The 21699-nt window shown below is 38.6% G+C and overlaps 1 protein-coding gene across 20 annotated transcripts in view; it reads left to right on the forward strand.

Moving 5' to 3' along the window:
* Window positions 1-21699, forward strand: part of GPHN (gephyrin) — an 868578-nt gene that overhangs the window by 649203 nt on the left and 197676 nt on the right. For 11 of the 20 annotated variants that reach the window (XM_082242578.1, XM_082242574.1, XM_082242561.1 and 8 more), the window contains 2 exons: window positions 2170-2241; window positions 5843-5884. The exons of 4 other annotated variants lie outside the window; for them this stretch is intronic. In XM_082242578.1, the coding sequence (XP_082098704.1) occupies window positions 2170-2241; window positions 5843-5884 (114 nt within the window). The remainder of the gene's footprint in view (window positions 1-2169; window positions 2242-5842; window positions 5885-21699) is intronic. 5 more of the 20 variants (XM_082242579.1, XM_082242565.1, XM_082242562.1 and 2 more) reach the window with 1 other exon arrangement.

The raw sequence follows: 21699 nt of genomic DNA on the forward strand, positions 1-21699 counted from the left end.
ATTCTGCTAAACTGTGCCCCTACACTGTGGTTAGACAAAGAAGGAGCAGCAGCAGTTCACCCTCTGTTCACACTGTTCTCTTCTGTTGTATGTTCATTGTCAATGTGTGTGCATGTAAAATGCCTGACTGACTCCTTAGACTGCCCCTTCTTCTCACAATCTGTGCTGTTATATAGCGGATAACAAAAGGCTGGTATTAAGTCAAATACAGGTACTTACACTAGATTTATTTAAAAATATGATTTATTCTAATAAATATAAATATCTGCATTCACTTGTTTTTATTTTTATTTTTTTAATATCTACCTGGTGATCACTTTCTAAAGTGTATGTGTAGTAGAGCAGGGTTAAACCCCATATCAAGTATCTTTTTTTGTACCTGTGACCCACTCAGGAGATCTCCCCTCACTTCCTGTCTTGAAGATGCAACAGTAAATGAGGGGTAATCCCTCCAAAGTGTATATAATTCACATCTTAACACCCATCAGGTGCCCCAATTGGTTGATTTTCTCACCTTAAATTTTGGATTTTCTTATCACTTTCTGTCCGTCTTACAATAATCACAAGACAAATAGAATAGGAACCTCCCTGGCAGGGGCGCACACAATAATTAAAAACCTGACAGGACTTTGACCCATCCCTACTCTGTAAGAAAAAATAAAGGTTGCTTTACATACACTTTCACAGTGTTAGGATTACCTTCACAAATCGAAACAACTGCACCTCTGTAAAGCATGGTTTGTGCTATCAGATTGGATTAATAATGAAAATTGGAAGTATAGAAGTCTCAGCCATATGGAAGTTTTATATATATTCGTTGGACAATGAAGGTTAGCTAATAACAAATTAATCTTAACCAGTCAGATTAGTATTGAGTGTAGAGTCGTCTTTTGTTCTGTGAATTTTGCAGGGAGCATTTAGGTGGCCATTGTAAAATACGAGTAGAGAGAGAATCGACCCCTCTAACTTGGAAAGATAATTTATGCAACATCTTCTCAAATCAGATTGCATGTCAGTGAATTCTAGTTACCAATCTACATGCCTGGTAGGTGTGTTAATGCCCCTTCTCTTAATCAGAAAATAAATATAATTTTTGTTTGGTGTTAAAGTATTGCAGGCATTTGTTGTATTTAGGGATGTGTTAGTGTGGAATTATGACTGCTATTAGAGTAAAATTGAATTGCCTATTGAATATGTTGCTAAGAATTTGAAAGGATGGGTAAAATAAGAAAACAACGAAAAGTTTATTTCTCTTGTTGAAAAATATTTTGGCTACCTTTTGGTTTTATGCTATGGTCTTTTTTAATTTGACACATTTACTAAAGAAGTTGAGACAATTCATACAAGAAATAACCCAGTCATGTAAATAGTAAACTCTTGTTTGCTTATTTATTCTATACATGACTGGATAATTTACGTGAATATTCACAAAAATTATTGTGAAATTATGTCTCAGCTCCTTTAGTAAATCACCCACAGCCCCATTATGTTCACCTCACAGTATACCTGAACATTGTCTTTGTTAGTGTTTTTCAGTTTATACTCACAATGTACTTTTTTGTGCTTTGTAATACTTTCCCTTTTTTTTTTTTTTTGCATAGACCAATGCTAATTTTTTATGTTCGATATACACACCATCTTACTGCATATGTTCCTCATAAGGTTATTCAAAAGCTCCACAACCAATATTTAATTAACTGGAGGTCATTGATTACATTTATGATTTCTTCAGGCCAAAATCATAACCACCCTTTAGCAACATGTTGCATTTCCAGTTTTTAGGAACTTTTCGGTTTTTTTAATATACATATTTTAAACACAATTTATTATTTTTTTTTCAGTTATGTTCTCACACATTTCACAAGTAAGCTTATTTTTAGGGATGAAGTTGACGATTGCTGTTTAAAAAGATGCATATTGTTAGTAATGTTTTATATCCCAGCAGTTTTTGTGCCCCAGTGCATGCTACATGTTTGGTAAAATATAAACTGAAATATTCAGTTTTAGTTGCCCCAGTGCATGCTACATGTTTGGTAAAATATAAACATATATTCAGTTGTTTACTAAATGGTGGCAGGAACTGTTTTTATTTGAAACAAAAGTTTTACTCATTCTTTTTTTTAAGAAACAGGATGCTTTTTCAATTGATTTTCTGATGTCCACATATAGCTTCATCGCAAACTGGAGAATCTCAGAGATCACCTTCAAGGCAATGACAAAGGATACTCGCTCCGAGTAAATGTACGATTTACCTCGGCGATTTTTTTTTTTCATGCATCTATATATTTTGTTTAATGTCTGATGGCCAGTAGAACCAGAACTCAAAATTTTCACCACCCTTATTTAGCCTTTCCCGTTCCTCCATTAAAGTTTTACATGTGCATATTTGAATTTAGCAGGGGTTTCATTTGAATTTGCAGAGACCTTAGTTCATTTTATAGTGCATTTCCATTTTGTAAGGAAACAGCACATTTTTAAATTGATCTTCGGATATATTCCCTATATAATTCTCTAATATGAGACAAAAAGGGATAACGATGATTAAAATATTTATATATTGATGATAATATATTTTTGTATAAGGCAAAAAATGATTTGTTACATACCTAGGCTCCAACGTATACTTTTTTTTACATTTTGAAGTTACAATCAGTGCCTATAAAACAAATTACCCAACTACAGTTACCCATATATTTTATAGGTGTTTACAAAAATAATGTTTTAGCTAAAGATAACTGTCCAAGCAGTATATTGTGTGGAAGTTATATGTTATTGGAAATGTCTTTTTGTTCTTGTACCTCCATCTATGTCTATGGGATGTTAGTGCATGCCCAGTATACTAGTTAGAAGATGTTAGTAGCTGGGGGGATTTTTAACAACTTGGGAGCTTCTACTTGAATACTTTTTACTTTTTTGTGTATTATGGAAATATGTGCATTGCGGTGCCATCTCTTTTGCATCGTACCCCAATGCACAAAGCAAGCAAAAACTCACTTGCATTAAAACACACCAAATATGTAATTACTCTGTATTGTGGTGTGCTGCATTGCCAAAAATAGTGCAGTTGTGTTTTTTTTTTTTTTTTGGTGCAGTGACATCCTTTAAAACAAAAGGGCAGTGCTTATGTTACCGAAGGCCAAGATGTCATTGACTATGCATTGGCTGCTGACGGTTAAGAGCATTGTCCAGGTTTACAGAATTTATTATAGATTTTTCATTTTCCAGCAGTATAAATGTGACTATCATGATGAAAAATATGTTTAATTGTTTCAAGCATTGAACATTTTAGAATGTAACCTGTTGTTTTTTAATATAGTTTAAAAAACACAAGGAATGTATTTTTTCCAAAAACATGCACCTTTTCATTACTTCTATTATTTTACTGGATAAAACCTTACATTTAATGACCTAGGTACATAACCTAACATTTATTAAAATTAAAATTCATGTGCAATTTGCGGCCATTTTATGAAAATCTTTTTTTAATATGTCTCTATCCTGAGCTTTAAAAGTTATGTGTACTATTATATCATAATCAAATACAGAAACCTTATTTTTATATTCCAGCTACATTTATAAAAAAAAAAAAAAGTAAAAACAATAATGTTTTATTTACCACAGCATTATATAGATTATGCAAACTCTAATTCACTTCATGCCAATAGAACACATATAATGTAGTAATTGTTCAGGGATCCTGCTAGTGGGATCACTGAGCTAAATGTTCAGATATCAGTAAATTGTAATAATTCCTGTAAACTGACAGCGCTTCATTGAAATGCTTGTCTTAGTAAATGTTGATACAATTTCCAACAGTTTGCATATAGTGTTACAGTGTACAGTATACAGTGTTTATTTTGTGTGTACTGTTCTCTGCTACTGGTAAATTTATAAGTTATAACAATATATTTCCCCTTAAATTAGCAGAATTAAAAATATTTTTGCAGAGACTTGTGTTGTATAGAATCAGTAATACACAATATATGCTTTGGAAACTCAAAATTATTTAGGCGGGTCTCTAGGTCCACCAAGTCTTCCATAGATATCTTTATTTCCTCATAGCTAAGATTACGAAATTGAAAACATTTTTTGCACTTATGCAATACAATTATATCCATAAGCAAAGCTTAGCAAAACCTAGGTGCCTTATGATTTGTTGAGGTTTAAGATTAGCTATCTTTTGTCAATTTATTTATATTTACACCAATTTAAAATGGCCTGGATGGAAGAATTATTTGAAATAAATCAGAAAAATATCAAATAAAACGATGTTGGAATTAGAAGACTATGGTTCTGAAATACACATCTATTAAGATCTGCTGTATGATGAAGTGTTTGATGTGTATTGGGCAAAAAACAACTATTTATATTTTACAAAGAAATCTCTATCAAAAACCTTATAATTTGGTATATTAGATAAAACAAATGGTGACTTACTGACTAATATTTTACTTTAATGAAAATTCTTGGAAATCCTTTTGTTATTCTATGTAAAAGTTTGAAAAAAAAAAAACACATTTTTCATAATGTGTTTTCAAGATGTTTACAAGGAAAAAGTTAAACATCGTCTAAAATATGAGAGACCACCTCCAAAATTTTGCATTCTGTGGCAGATTGACTGGCAGGTTAAGGTGATGCTACTTTAGATATCTGTTTAGCACTATAAATATTTGTGATGGTGCATTGCATAATACCCAGCATGTTTTAGTGGCTTATTTCCAGAGATGGGCTCATACTTTGCACTGTACTTAACCCTCATCATTGAAGTTAATGAACTAACAGCTGTAGATCACAAAAAATTCCCCCATTCGCTGGGAACATGTGTTATTGTTTCCTGTAGAGCTTCTTTATAGGGTGAAAAAAAATTCTAAAATCATATACTTTTTATAAAATGGCTTTTTGTTCATTACTACATAAATATTATAATATTGTGATGTAAAATGTATTTTCATCTTTTTTCAGCAAGAAATGTTTGAAGATTCTTAATAATTATTTGGCACATTCTGTATTTTTACCAAATACAGTTGTTATCTCTTTTTTGAGTTGAGGAATTTCTAAACATTTTTGTTTCCATAAGAAGCAAATATAGGTTACTCAATTTCTGCTTTTCTTCTTTGTATTAATGTGCTCAAATATCTACAATATTCTGGGCATTAATAACTAGAAAAAAAACAACTGAAAGGAAAATATTGTTTTGTTTTTTTTTACCAGGTAGTACAGTGAAAAGTCGATTTACTTTTCTCCAAACTTGTGTTTTTTTTTTCATAAATGTTCCTAGTATGTCAGCTGGCTTCATGTATGAAAATTGTGTATTGGAAGTTTTTGAAATAGTAATCAAATTGAAATATTATTTCTGTAGCTCTGAATTGTTTGTGTCTTTGTACTAATGCATGAAAAATAAATCTAATTCTGGGTAGTTTCTAACCTATTTTACATTTGACCAAAGAAGCATTGACTATTATTGGTCGATTCAATTGAATTACCCAGTGATTTTTAAACTTTACAGTGGCACATTTAAATTTTAAATGTGTCACTTATTCATGTTTTTTTTCTGTGAATAACCTGCCTGTATTGCAACAATAATGCATGCATATGTGAAACATCATTTTTGATTGTTCCCTTATGTTCTATGTAGTCTTGTATGGCAAACAAAAACCTTTTGAATTTTCATATTTCCCTCTGAAAACATATATGATCTTGGAAAAAAAAAATTCTGATTCTAAATGAACCCCCTGCTATTGTTTTAGTTCTGAAACCATATTTACAGAATTACTTCTGAAACTTTTCTGTTAACACCATTCCTTATTTAACCGTGTTTTCTTTTCCCTCACTGCACAACCAGGCTCGGCTTCCTTCCTGCTCATCCACCTATAGTGTTTCGGAGGTATACTTGCACGTGACTTTTTTTTTTTTTTTCTTCTATTTCTTTTCCCTTTCACATCCTCACCCTCACCTCCACCATGTATTATTTTATTTTTATTTTTTTTGCCTTAAATTGTGCACAAGTGGGGCACTAATAGTATATAGAAATATGTATCTGCATGCTCACCTTGCTCCTGTGTTTGACATTGTTTGGAATTCACTGTGGCTGTGTGTAATTATTGCAATGTAGACCATTATCTCAACTGCACAAATGTAAAGAAGCTATTGATAGATAAATATATTGTATCTATCTATAAAAAACACATATATTCTTTGTCCTAAGTAAATTAATCAGGTAACATTCAGCTCCTTTTCATGTGGCTGATCTAAAATACTAGTTAAAGCAGTACCAAATAAGTAAAATGATTATTCTCATTTGTCCCAATTCAGAAGCTGTTTTGAATTTCTTTATTTGTTAGAAATTTCTGAACATACAAGAGATAAGGAAATCTCTGCCATGCTAAGCCAACAAAATATAATGTCATTGTGAGATCATTGTTATGTACAACTGGTTCTCATTTCAGTAACTGCTGTGGTTCAGAGAGGGACTACCTTTTAATTCCTTAACTAGAGGAATAACTTTTATTATATTTCTGTACCTAAAGTTATTATAGGAAAGTTAGTTTATTTGCTTTGAATGATAAATTAATCGTGTTTATGTTGAGAATGTTAATGTCTTTATAAGTCGCTATACCACTTAGAAAACTGTAAGCTCGCTCACCTTTGTTTCCCAAAATATGAAGTGCTATTTAGGGACTTGGTAGCATTCACTACCATGGTAGTTTATGTGAATTACATACATCTGCAAATGTACTTATTGTGCTGAACAACACATGCTTCAATTGTTGGATCTAGTCAGATGGAATATGTGTATAGATAACTTAAAGATAGACTAAGGGGAAAACTTCTTTTTTAGATTTGGATGTTGTGAGGTTAGAACCAGTGTCATTGTTTGTGTTCCCGTTGTGGAGATTCACTCTTCAATTTTCCTAAATACCAGGAAGCACAAGTCCAAAATTTTAGGCTGCCACCAGAACAGGAATAGAGAAGAAATCTTTACATAGTTGTTGCTTAGTTGTTCTAATGACAACTTTGTTCCCTTACTTTGGAAAAATAGTCTTTCACTTTCTGTTGCGTTTACAAGACAGGAATTGAAGAAAAATTTCCCTATGGAAACACAGATGGCAAAAAACTGTGTTTTTAACTCTCCTTTACTCTATCCAAAATGAAAAATAGTTTTGGATTTAAATTTACTTTAAGAATATAAGGTGGGATTTAGCTGGATCAGGGGCAAATATTAAATAGGCGGGACAGGTCTACTTTTCTGTACTTATGTCCTTTCTTACACAGCATTAAATTGCTGTATCAGTTATCACAGTTGGCATAGTTCTCCCGTATTTTTTCTGATCATGTAGACGAAAGGGACAGGGACAAACAGTCCTGGTCAAGTCAGCCACATGTGATCCCAGTGCTATTTGTAGACCTCTTTTGACCTTGCAGAAATCCTGCAGTAATTGGAGTGCTTTAATGGTTTGTAATTTTAAAGCGGTTTTTAAATATGCTGTTGATGTTTATTTTAATTGTTACAGTCACAGATATGTCATGTTAACTTGACTGAAATATTTTTTTATTTAAATTGATGAGCTTGATTATTTTTGTAATAATTTTTTGACTTTCACTACCAGAGTGCATAACGCGTGAGATTCAAATTCATCGCAGCAGACACTTACTACTTTTTTTAAACGGCGGCCAACATTTTAAAAGAAACATTACTTAAATAGTATATGCAGAATTTTTTTCTTTATAAAAGCTTCAGTTTTTTTGTAAAAGTTGCTTTTCCTTAAAGGCATCTTGTTTGCCCTGTACTGATGTAAATGTCCTTTGCATGCATTCATTAAGCCTTTGGCAATGTTAATTTGTTTTCTGAAATTATTAATATTATACAGGATTTATATAGTGCCAACAGTTTACGCAGTGCTTTACAACATAAGGCCAAAATGTTGTATTGTTTGAACATTGTTAAATGTTTATTTAAAAAAAAATAACTTTGCCTTTTGTTAATATTTTTTTTATAAAAAAAGCTTTTCTTTGCAAATGTCATCGTGTTTATGCCTATTTTATAGTTTATGAAGCCCTTCTCTCCACCCTGATGTCCCTTTAAAAAGTTATGAATGCCCAGGTTTTGGAGGAATCTGCGATCTTGTGACCACTGTGATTGGCTGCCACAGTTATTACATGATTGGGAGCTAGTCCCCCCTGGCTACCAATCATTAGTCCGGGTCGGGAGCTGTCTTTGACAGCTCGGTGACAGGCCAGTCTCTGATAGGAATGCGCCGTGAACATGCTCTCAGCAGAAAAATATTATGAAAAAAGTGATAAATGTGGCGCCAATAAAAACTTAATTCAATGTAAATAAATACAAATAGCAAAGGTAAGGTGGCCCTGTATGTTCAATAATGAACCATAAGTTAGTTCATACATAAAAAAAAATGTGAAGGTGAAAAATAAAAAATAATTCCTATCAAAATAAACCAAAGATTCTTGAAAGACTCCCATCACCGTGATGAAAAATGTGCACCACTCATAAAGTCTTTCTTATGGTGCTCTACCAAACGTGTGTGTAAAATGCACACTCACCAACCATTAATATAAAACCAGCCTTCAGATATTATCAGCTTCTGCTTCTCCAACCAAAAACTGGAACTGATCTCATGGTAGCATAAAGGGTTTACCAACACCTTCCCTCCTCCAGATACCTCTCTTTCATATAATATTAGAAAAAGGACCCAAAGAAAGTGATAGAGTCAAACCGGAAGTGAAGTCAATGATGTCAGACGCGCAACCTCAATGCATTTCGCAACTCTGCATCATCAGGAAGCTCTCCAACAGATACATCATAAATAGGAATTCATTTAACTTAAATTAATGAAATGAATGAAATTACTGTGACGGTACGCACCTTCAATGACAGTGAAAAAACTATGTGACAGATAAATTAATGGTTTGGACTGCTTCAGTTGGTTAGACTTGTAACAGATGCATGTCATCAGCTCAAACACCTGTCTTCCACGGATTGTAAATTATGCTGATTTGCTCACCTATTGTTTACTGTGGGTTCTCAGTATTTACACTATAATAATGTATATTATATCTTGTTTTACCTTTGGTGGCGGCAGTCTGGGCTTCCAGGCTGACTTAAGTACACTGAGCTAATTTGCATGTGAATAATAACCTTGTCTAGATGGGATTAGCCATGAGTCAGCTGTACCTCGTTAGCTATTCATTGTGTGATGTTTTGGCTAAATATTCATGTAGTGACCGACCTACTTCTAAAGTGTAAAAAGTATGTTTGTTTTAATAAAGCAGTTAGTTGTTTCCAGTATACAAGCTAAGTGTCAGGCTAGTTTTGTATGACAGCGGCTGGGATTTGATATCTATGTTCATAACTGCGAGGAAGCCGTATACTGACGGAAGACCACAAGTACAGTGTGGGTCTGAGGTTCCATTACATTGGTGGCAAGCGGTGGGATGCTTCCTGCATTCTGGGACATCCAAACCTCCACCGGGATCCAAGGTCCAGGGAGCAGAAGAGGAGAGGTACAGATATCAGCCGCCATGGAAGAGGAATTCGGAAAGAGGTTGCGAGAGATGCGGATACAGTACAGGGGGCCAGTGTCAGAGAAGGTCCTGCTAGGGTGGCATGATGTGATCCGCTGGGAACTCTGGAAAGAAGCGCTAGCTCGTGAGCAGCGACACCAGGGAAAAATCCTCCCTTCCTTCCAGGAAAGGTACTGGTCGCAGTACGAAGTGCGAATGGTGTTTTTGGGGAGATTACCGCATAAGGAATGGAAAGCTGAGTTAAGCAGGCTGGTCCAGGTGGAGATGCGGTTGGATGAGAGCTATAGAGCCCTCCGCTGGTATGTAACCCAAGTGTGTCCATGGACAGCAGACGACAGTCCAACGGAAGGCTTTTGCTATGGCGGCCTGGGCTGTTATTAGAGAGGCTGTCTGAGGACCCCGACTTTGGGAGCGATTTGGAATGGCGTTTGGAGGAAATATTGGAATACAGAGAACAGATGCTGAATGTCTTGGACGTGCACTGGGCACTGGAAGATTTGGAATTTCTAGCCAATCAGGAATGGGAGCTGGAGATCGCCTACAGACAGCTGCTAGACTCTGCTCAGTGCCGGGCCTGGGCTCCCCTTGCCTGGGAATATCCAAAAGTACCAGCTGACAGTCCAGAAATCCTGACTGAAGAGTCAGCAATGTGGCACAATAATAGTGTGCTTTGCTCACCTGCACCCACGGTTTTGGATGCGGAGGTCTTATGGCGGATGCAGCAAGTGCTGACTCACCTTGACGAACCTGTTACTGCACAGGATGAGCTTGGATGGAGGAATGCCTCTGTCCAGCCACTGGATAAAGGTAGGGGAGAAGAGGAAGCCATCTTCGTTCCCCAACCATGGATCACAGCCTTAATTAACTTTCCATCAGAGGATGATATGGAAGATAATTCACCCGCCAAAGTGTTGTCACTGGGCCCAAGTGCCACCAGCCCCTACCCTGGACTTTCAGCAATTCCTGAAACTGGGGATTTAATAGACTTTTCTGCTGAGGAGGAACCTCCCAGTGAGTCTGCAGTGGAAGAGCGGGCATCCAGGTACAGCGTGGCTGACCTCTGCCTGCAACAGTTGGTGACCCAGCAAGATGTGTGCAAGGCCACTGACTTTTCAGTTTACGTTCCTGCAGAAAAGCTGGCATCAGGGCCTAGTATTACTGACCTCTGCCCCACACCTGCAGCAGTCCCGGAGGCCCAGGGTGAGAAGGTGGGGGTCACTCCCCAGCAGCAGATCAGGATCCAGGGGGAGAAGAGACAAGAGGTTGCCGGAGCAGATTACATGGAGTCCCCAGCAGAAGTGCTGGCAATAGAGCAGAGTGCGGCTGGCCTCTGCCCTCAACGTACAAAAGATGGAGTTCCTGTGATAGTGGTTGGGACTGCAATAAAAACCTCTATATCCCAGGGATGCTGGGCAGTCAGCCCAGGTCCCCAACAGCATGAGGGAGTGAGTCCAGCCACCCTGTCTTCTCTCCAGCAGCTGAAAGGACTCCAGGGAGAAGGGCCAGTCCACGCTTCTTCCTTACAGCGGGTATGTTCTGCGAGAGAGGCAGAGGTTGGCTGGGTGAGTATTGCTCCCTTTGGGACAATTTGCTTGGGGTACTGTGTGGGTATAGACATTGGGGGGCTGGAACTACAGACTACCTTCAAAGTCAACCCGTTTGGGGTCCCCTCCTGTGTTAGTCTCCTTCCGGAAGCAGAGAGATGTGACGGTAGTCACTTTGGTTGGGGGGCCCTTTGAACACAGCTTACCTTAGAGAGGTTGGGAAATACCTCTCTCAATCCCCTAGGCACTTCTTATGTGTAAGTCACCCTGTGTCTTTTAGGGACACAGGGTGACCAAAAAGCCCAGTCTGGCCTGCCCAAACCAGATTTCCACAGACTGATTGTCCTGGCAAGGCTCATGGAGCTCTCGTAGCCAAACTTACAAGCTATGTGGAACTTTGTCAAGGAAGCTGCCATGATGGATTGACTCTTTGGGACTTGTTACCCGACAAACTCAGGCACAGACCAGTTGGGGGTCTGGTACCTGGTTCGTCAACCTTTGGGGGGAAGATATGTGACGGTACGCACCGTCACTGACAGTGAAAAAACTATGTGACAGATAAATTGATGGTTTGGACTGCTTCAGTTGGTCAGACTTGTAACAGATGCATGTGATCAGCTCAAACACCTGTCTTCCACGGATTGTAAATTATGCTGATTTGCTCACCTATTGTTTACTGTGGGTTCTCAGTATTTACACTATAATAATGTATATTATATCTTGTTTTACCTTTGGTGCCAGCAGTCTGGGCTTCCAGGCTGACTTAAGTACACTGAGCTAATTTGCATGTGAATAATAACCTTGTCTAGACGGGATTAGCCATGAGTCAGCTGTACCTCATTAGCTATTCATTGTGTGATGTTTTGGCTAAATATTCATGTAGTGACCGACCTACTTCTAAAGTGTAAAAAGTATGTTTGTGTAAAGCTCCTGCGTTTTATGTATGATGTGGATTTACAGCTGCAGAAATATTCCACTTCAGTAGTCATGTAGAGAAACGCTGAGACACCAATCCCAACTCCCAAAGACTCATCATGTGTGGATGATCTCAATTCAGCAAATAAATACACACACTCAATAAGAAGTTCCTGGAGTGATCTATGTATATAGTAGTATAGAGGTGATAGGCTGAAGAGACAGGTTGAGTTGAGACGATAGGTGACAGACACTTGAGAGGAATGTTCTTGAGAATGAGATAGTAACAGGTGGGATGCAGATAGGTTAGCAACTATGTATGGTAGTAGATGATAGGATAGCAGATGACATACAGGAGAGACTAACCCAGTGCAAGAGCAGATGATAGTAGGCTCAAGAGCTAGCAATCTAGATAGTGCAGATGTAGTAACAGTCCTTAGTATGCAGAGCTAGACAGTGTAAGCTTTAGTATGAAGGTTATTGAGGTTTCCCCTGTGGGGTACTTATCACTAGTAGCAATGTAGCAGAGGAGAGGTTCGACAAGAGCGGATGATCCGGTAGCGGGATACAGGGATCAGCGCAGCGTGGTTCCGACAGCGAGGTATGCTTGCAAGCATGAGAGCTTCAAGACAGGTTAGCATCAAGGCACATCTAGGCACACAGCAGGTTGAACGAACACATGTGAGTGAGAGCTGGTGATTTAAATAGCTGTTCAGTCCGGCGCTCAGTGATGATGTCAGCACTCTTAAAGGGAAACACACCTATATGTGCTTCATCTATCTAGGTAGATGGAAAGCACCCGGAAATGATGTGATAGGAGGCACTGAGAGTGCCAGAACCTTACAGTTTGTTTTAATAAAGCAGTTAGTTGTTTCCAGTATACAAGCTAAGTGTCAGGCTAGTTTTGTATGACAGCAGCTGGGATTTGATATCTATGTTCATAACTGTGAGGAAGCCGTATACTGATGGAAGACCACAAGTACAGTGTGGGCCTGAGGTTCCGTTACAATTACTATCAGTGAATTAATACCCAGTTGCTGCCATCAATCCTTGGTTAACCAAAAAATAGTATAATAATGGTTGTTGAGGCTCTAGCTTTATAATGAAAATGTGTATGTGAAATTCCTCCAATCTCAGCAAATATACCAACAAAACTTAATAGAATAATAGTGCAGCGCTAATAATCAAATGTAGATAAATTGCAGAAACATGATGAAATGATATAAGATAAGTCCATGCAATGCCCGTGAGGTAAGGGTGAGGAAAGGGGTCCTAGATATAACAGTTGGTGCTCTTAGTGCACTGATATCCACCACCTTCTAAGTTGGCCTCTCACCTTTAAACCACTTGGATAAAGCATATATCTCCTCTCACAGAAAGCATTCCTAGATCGGACTTCCACTTTAAAAGGGCACAACAAGAAAGCCCCAATCAGAAAACGCTCCAAGCCAATGTACGCTTCCTGGATCAGCTCCACACATTCACATGTTATGAGGAAACATAAAAGGGCAGACCCATAGCGTAATACTGATAGCTTTTTATTATAAATGCATTAAAAGACAGCCTCTTACTTGTAAGTAGTTAAAAGCCGGCGGGTCTAATAACAAGTAGTCTTGTCTTGGAGAGTCCTGCTCGGTCCTCACCAGACTCCAGATGGCAGCGGGTGACGTCAGTAGCTCCACCTTCCCCCCGTACGCGTGGCGTCTCCCAATGGGCGACGCTGTACCCATATAAAATTGACGTCCTTTTTTTCCCACAAATAGAGCTTACTTTTGGTGGTATTTGATCACCTGTGCGATTTTTATTTTTTGCGCTATAGACCGGTTTGTGTCTATACCACCTCCATTGTTGTGGGAAGACTTTCCAACAGATTTTCAAGTGTGCCTGTGGCTTGGAGCGTTTTCTGATTGGGGCTTTCCTGCTGTGCCCTTTTAAAGTGGAAGTCCGATCTAGGAATGCTTTATGTGAGAGGAGATATATGCTTTATCCAAGTGGTTTAAAGGTGAGAGGCCAACTTAGAAGGTGGTGGATATCAGTGCACTAAGAGCACCAACTGTTATATCTAGGACCCCTTTCCTCACCCTTACCTCACGGGCATTGCATGGACTTGTCTTTCATCATTTCATCATGTTTCTGCAATTTATCTACATTTGATTATTAGCGCTGCACTATTATTCTATTAAGTTCTGCATACGCGTGTTCTAGTTTGACCTGAGTGTTCAGCAGCTGTAAATTTTTGTTTTGTGTTTCCGTGCGCTGATATTTCCTTTATTTGCAATATACCAACAAAATCGTGCAACCAATAATAATTTGCAAACTGTTGAAAACCGAAAAAACATGCATGTACAATAAAAGTCCATGCAAAATAATGAAGTCTTCTGTTCCACTTCTTTTTTCACCATATATAAATTAGTGATGCAAGCTCTTATATGACAGTGCTCCACTTTTATACTGTGCTCCACCACCTAGTATGTGGGGGACAACTCACCAGAAGGCTTTGGGCAACCAGGACCCTCACTGCTTTAATGTTGACTCCTATGTTGGATTTGTAGTAAACATCCACTTCCTTATTGCTTACATCCAGTGTTATCCGCAGGTTTAACCCAGAAAGAGAGAACAATAACGCGGTGATCGTGCAATTTGTTTTTTAAAAAATGATCATTAAAAAAATAAAAGCCGATACACTCACGTATTCATGTGCCATGAAGGGGCACCCACGATGTAGAGCCTATTTAATAACACTCACCTGAGCTGGACGGGACGTCAGTGAAAGACCAGTAAATTCACTGGAAGGCGTCATCAGGAAGTTGAGTGGCGGCCATTTTCTCAAAGTCCTTTATACTTACTAGTACTGTCTAATTGGTCAGCAAATCTGCCTGGGTGTCCCCCCATATGCAAACTAGAAAAAACATTTTATGAACATAAGGAGAAAAACACAACACATGTCTTTAGGTTTTAAGCATAGTGGTTTAAAAAAAAACAAATTGGTTTTTAACCCTAAATCTAAAGCATACCAGTACATAGAAGTTTTTAAAAAATGTACAACAAGAAATCAGAGTAATTTAAATATATAAAAAAAGACCAACTAAAAAAGTATGGGAAGCAGTTAAAGCATTATAAAATAAAAAGGAAATTGTGATAAGACCAGAGGACAATGGGGGAGGGTTGGTTATTTAAAAAAAAGACTACAAAGCAGAAATGCAGAGAATCCTGAGTGATAATACAACATATAAAAAGTTGAAAATTGATCCTACAAATAATTTAAAGAAAAAACTGAAAGAATTGATAAAAAAAGGGAGTCAGATTGGGGATTCTAGATAAAAAAAGAGGCATGTTATTTAAAAAAAAAAGCTTCTAAATTACCAGTAATATATCAAGTGCCTAAGGTACATAAAAATAAACACCATCCTCCAGGAAGGCCCATTATATGTGGGATAGATTTTCTATTCTCACAAGTGGGGGAATATTTAGATATATACCTCCAACCATAGGCGTGTAATGGGAAAGCCTTTTTAAAGGATAGTAGAGATGCCATCAAATCTTTCCAATCAATTAGAGTGAGTGAATCTACGATATTGGCTACAGTAGATGTGGAATCGCTCTATACGAATATTAAACAAGGTAATGCATTGGAGCGTTGAGAGGGGCACTTGAGGGACAACATAAGCTCAAACAAGCCCAAATAGAGTTTTTGGTGGAAGGCTTAACATTAGCCATGTCAAACAATTATTTTTGGTATAATAAAGAGTATTTCAACCAGATTTGGGAGTAGCTATGGGGTCTAGATATGCCCTCAGTGTTGCCAATTTATTCCTGAATAAATGGGAGGAGGAAGTAACTTACCCACAGCGCATTCCACAGCTCAAATATTACCGGAGGTTCATAGATGATATGATAATTTGGGAAGGACCCGAAGAGGGGTTGATTATTTTCCACAACAGTTAAACCAAAACATACATCGGATTAGATTAACAGTTAGTTGGAGTAAAGAAAATATCCAAAACTTGGATCTGGAGGTATAAAAAAATGAAGATAAACTGGGCATTCCTAGCTACAAAAGTGTAGCTAGGAATGGCTATATATCAGCTAGAAGTTGCTATCATCCCACATGGACCAAAGCCATACCTAAGGGTTAATTTACCCAGATTAAAGAAACTGTAATAATGCAGATTATATTACCCAATCTGACGTGCACATACAAATATTTATGGAGAAAGGATATAAGAGAGAAGAATTAATGAAAAGTAGAGAATTAGTTATTAGAATGGAAAGGGAACACTTACTAAGAGAGAACCCCAAAAAGCTAAACAATAAAGAAATGGCTTTTATCACAGTGTGGAAAAAAGTATCAAAATACAATACTTATGAGGGATAACACACTTAGGAATATACTCCCGAAAAAAAACAATTTTTATATATAAAAGAGCAAAGAGATGTTTGTTTTTTAGATGTGGTAGGTGCAAGGGGTGCAAAACAGCTGATAAAAAAGACAAATATAATCCTATTATACTTCCCTCCTCTGTACAGTTGGTTGCACCATGCAGCTTGGATCCTCCTCTTCCCAGGTCCCTCGTTGCTGCTCTTGACCCCTCCCTCCTATTGAGTGCCCCCACAGCAAGCAGCTTACTATGGGGGCACCGGAGCTGAGCTGCAGCTTTGTGTGTCCATTCAGACATTGAGCTGCCGTTCGGCCCCGCTCCATCTATATCCTGATTGTCTCACTGACTTTGACAGCCGCGGGAGCCAATGGCGCCGTGACTTTATCTCAGCCAATCAGGAGGGAGAGTCCCAGGAAGGCCCAAGGGACTTGTAAACTTCGCTGGACAGAGAAGGGACACAGGTAAGTATTAGGGGTGCTGGGGGAGCTGCTACACACAGAAGGCTTTTTATCTTAATGCACAGAATGCATTTAGATAAAAAAAAACCTTCCTGACTTTACAACTCCTTTAATTTGTCCATGTGGTTTAAGATTCATGGGTAGGACAACTAGATGTCTAAACAAACATATAAATGATCATGTGTACAATACTAAAAGAGGTTATAGATACCACAGAGTATCCAATCATTTTCGACACACACGTAATAGAGACCCAACCAAATTACATTTTTATAGGATAGTCAGGACCCAATATTATTGGAGAGGTGGTGATATGCGCAAAAAGATATCACAAAATGAGACTCAATGGATCCATCGGCTGAATTTGCTCAGCCTCATGGGTCTCAATATAGACATAGATTTGAATTGCTTCCTTAATGATTTTTAATGAGGGTTACAAACATATATATATATATATATATATATATATATCATTCATTTATTTTCCAGGATTTTAATTTGTGCTACTTATTGATCCCAAATTCAAGGTATATCATAAATACAAGATTGCCCTTATGTCTATTTGACCTAATGGGGGGCATATTTGTTGTGTAGCCATTAGAGGGAACTAGAGGTTTTAACATTCCCATAGGATAACAACTACTGTATTGCAATTTAAAATACATTTTTATTAAAAAAATTTATTTTGTAATGCTAAGTTTGGTTTTTAAATAAATGTATCTGCTGTTCAATTGGTGGAGGATAAGTATTGTATCGGGCCGCTTGAAACTGGATGTTGAGAAATAGTAATATGTATGAAATTTATAGTATAATTAGTAAAGCCCAAAGCTAAATATAATACTTTTTGTAAACATGTTGAAATTTGTGGTTTAACGAGGAAGTGGAATGAGTATCCTAAATTGTCACCACATTAACATAGGCTAGTTTGCATATGGGATGACACCCAGGCAGATTGGATGACCATTTAGACATTACTAGTAAGTATAAAGGAATTAGAGAGAATGGCCGCCACTCGACTTCCTGATGACGCCTTTCGGTGAAATGCATTGAGGTCTGACTAGTGACGAGATTTTTGAGTTTTTCACTGACGTCACGTCCGACTCAGGTGGAATGCACGCTGGCTCAGAAAATCGAGCGGCAGCAAAGAGTGTTATTGAATAGGCTGTACATAGTGGGTGCCACTTCATGGCATATGAAAACGTGAGTGTATCGACTTTTATTTTTTAATTATTATTATTTAATAAACTTTTTGCACAATCACTGCGTTATTGTTCTCTCATTCTGGGTTAAACCTGCGGTTAACATTGGATGTAAGCAATAAGGAAGTGAATATTTACTACAAACCCAACAAGGAGTCAGCATTTAACCGGTGAGGGTCATGGTGGCCCAAAGCCTTCTGGTGATTGGCCCCTCATATTCTAGGTGGTGGAGCACAGTATGTAAATGGAGCTCTGCTATATAAGAAGAGCATGCATCACTAATTCACACATGGTAAAAAAAGAAGTGGAATAAAAGACTTCATTATTTTGTATGGACTTTTATTGTACATTTATGTTTTTTTCGTGACCAGTTTGCAATTTATTATTGGTTGCACGATTTTGTTTTGTATATTTGCTGGGATTGGGGGAATTTCACATACACATTTTCATTATAAAGCTAGCCCCTCAATAACCATAAAATATTAGTTATTTAACAATATATAAAATCCGTAAATATCAGAATCAGTTCATATTTTAGCTTGATCCATCACCATATATCTAGCTATACCTCATCTCTAAAGAACTTTATTAAAAATAGGAAAAAAATAAAAAGATCAATATGAAAAATGTATATATGAATATAAAAATCAAAAATGCCTAATTTTGTTAATGAATTAATATTTAAGATGTATTTTTTGGCCTCTAACATACACATCCGATTTTGGTGCATAATTAAAGCTTGTTTCCACAGGAATAGGATTCAATTTCAAAATTTGTATTGGTTACTCTTGTGACCAATAGCGGTGAAGGAAGGGATATATAAGGCTCCAAAAATATGGTAGCGCGAGCTTCCTGATGACGCAGATTTGCACAGAAATGCATTGAGGCTGCGTGTCCGCCATCTCTAATGTCCCTTCCGGTTTGTCCTATTAGCGAGCGGCCGGAAAACACTGTTGCCTGTTTTGTTTGTTGGTGCTGACGATAGCACCACAAAATGTCAGTATGCATTTGTGCCTTGTATGTACTGAAGAATTTAGATTAAAATACTACACGATGATACTCTTTATCACTTTCTTTGGGTCCTTTTTCTAATATTATATGAGAGAGGCATCTGGAGTGCTGGGGTTGGTAAACTCTTTATGCTATCACAAGATCATCTTCCTGTTCCAGTTTTTGATTGGAGAAGCAGGAGCTTATAATATCTGAAGGCTGGTTTTGTATTGATGGTTGGTGAATGTACATTTCACACACATGTTTGGTGGATCACTATATAAAGGACTTGTAAAAGTGTACTTTGCAAAAGTGTTACTAAATCCAGATCCTGTAGTCTTGTGACTTGTATCAGTGAGTGCTGATAGCTTGTAGGAGGAGTTTTCATTTCTCCCAATTGTCCTATTGGGCTTCAATACCCTTGATTCTCTGTGCTGATTGGCCCTCTGCTGATCACATGTACCCTCCCAAGAAAAAAAAAAAACTCTAATAATACACACCAAACTGAGCAGCCTGACTTTGTAAATATTATGTCTCTTTCGTTCACTGATGGACACAGCTCCCGATATTCATAACCATTGGGTTATACAGCCCCCTACAGGAGTAGGACACTAGACAGAAAATGATTCTGGCTACCCCCATGGGCAGTCCCAGGAGCTAAACTGCCTCTCTCTGCTATAGCTACTCAGTTTTTTTTTTTTTTGCCTAGTCAGAAGTAAGGACCTTTTTCCTTGCTGGGATCTTTGGTCCTTGCAAAATTTTTTAGATAGAAATTTTTATCCTCCTGGATTTCTCCTGTGAGATCTTCAATTAACTGCCGGACTGGGCGATGGGCTGGATAGTCTAGATCTGGTGGTCACCCCAGTTTGGCCAGTGAGCATGTGCTGACCTCAGCTCCAAGCTAGGTCGGCCACGACAAAGCACCACTGGATGGGGGCCTGCCTGCTAGTTAAACGCCTCCCGGGGTCGATACAACCAGGTCTCGGCCCAAGTCGCAGCATTCCTTCTGGCTGACAGCCGGCTTTTAGATGCAGAGGGGTTCTGTCTGGAGCGGTGCCTGCCTGGATCCTGGTATGGTGAGTAGCTGTCCCCCTTCTCCCCCTGGAGGCTTTTGGGGTTGACGTGGGCCCCTCCTTGGGACAGTCAGACCCCGGGTTCCCCTCCTTTCGGCAGGCACCCCCCTTGCCAAGTCCCCCATGCTGGTCCCCCTCCACACTGGGGCTGTTTGGGTGGTCTGGCCACTTTCCTGGGATGGGGGCAGATGTGGGCCGCCATTTTGTTGAAGCCTGTGTGTTTCTATACACAGCGGCCATGTTTGTGGTTTGCCATTGGAAATAGTGGCAGCCATGACCGTGAAGCCCTGTGGGTGGGTGGCGATTTCTGGAGTGAGTGCCCCTCCTCATCCCCTGGTGCTGACTCCTGGATCAATTTACTTCCTGATCGCCACATGTGAAGTGCAAATTCTCCTGGTGACTGCAGGTGCCTGTTTCGGTGGGTGGTGAGTCTGGTGGGGTCCTCTGCCTCTCTGCTGAAGATCGCTTTGTGTTTTGTGCCTGGAGACCGGGTGGTGCTGCCAGCGCAGTTGGAGTTGCCCCTTAGCAGTGTTTACACTTTTTGTAGGGTCCCCCTGGTGACTCATGAAGTCTTTGGAGCACATTTCCCCACCTAATCCCCTTTCTGAGGCTGCGGGGCTCTCCAGGTCCCAACCATTCATCCATGCACTGACGGCGGCGGGCTAGTAAAGAGTGCTGTGGCACGCCCCGGAAGACGTCAACTTATGACGAAACTAGTCGGGTGGTTCCAGGCGGGACGTAGCCACGCCCCCACTGTCAGTCCGAGTCTCCATCTGTATCTGCGGGACACAGCAGCTTCGGTCTTGCATCATGATTTATGCGAATTTGCTTTTAACTTGAGTAAGTGTAACTTTTAATAAACAGCGTTTTATTTCTCAAACGGTATTACGCTATGTGCCCCTTCCTTTCTTTTTCCTCCCTTTCCTATGTATGGGCTATGTTAATATGAGGATTTACCATATTGATCATCATTGGATTTGGCGCCATTAGTATGTGAGATGTGTTCCTGTGGAATCCATGTGATCTTTTTCCCATAATACCATCAATTTGTGGTTTACCTATATGCTCTGAAGACCTTAAGGGTCTGGTAAGCAGTTTACCATACATCCTTTCTCACGGGTGATGCACATGTATCTCTAAATTGGATTTTTATTGGGACTGTTGTTTCTTCTTCTTAGTTTTTCATCACTTCTATTGAGCACAATTTTTCACTCTTTTTTTTTTTACCCACGGATATTATATTTATACCAGAGGACTTTTTGTTCATGTTTTGTTCTGCTGGGATTGTTTATTGTCATTTACACCTAGAGTGTTTAATTATCATTCAGAGTGTTTTATTTTTCACTATCATATTGAATATTATATGCACTTTTTATGTATTAGCGCTACACAATTTCTGTTAGAGTAAAGTAAAGAGTGCGCCCTGCCTCATCTGTCTCATCAGATCCTAAATCCAATTCGGCCAGTGCGTACGTTGGTCACCCTGCTGGGTCTACAACCACACGCCTGGAATCCTCTGATAGTGAGGATGATTCCTCCACATCTGCGACCACACACGAAAAGGCACTGATGGGCGCACTGATTGTATCTGTGCGTGAGAC

This window comes from Pelophylax lessonae (genome assembly GCF_965119305.1).
Source record: "Pelophylax lessonae genome assembly, chromosome: 13".
Classification (NCBI taxonomy): Eukaryota; Metazoa; Chordata; class Amphibia; order Anura; family Ranidae; genus Pelophylax; species Pelophylax lessonae.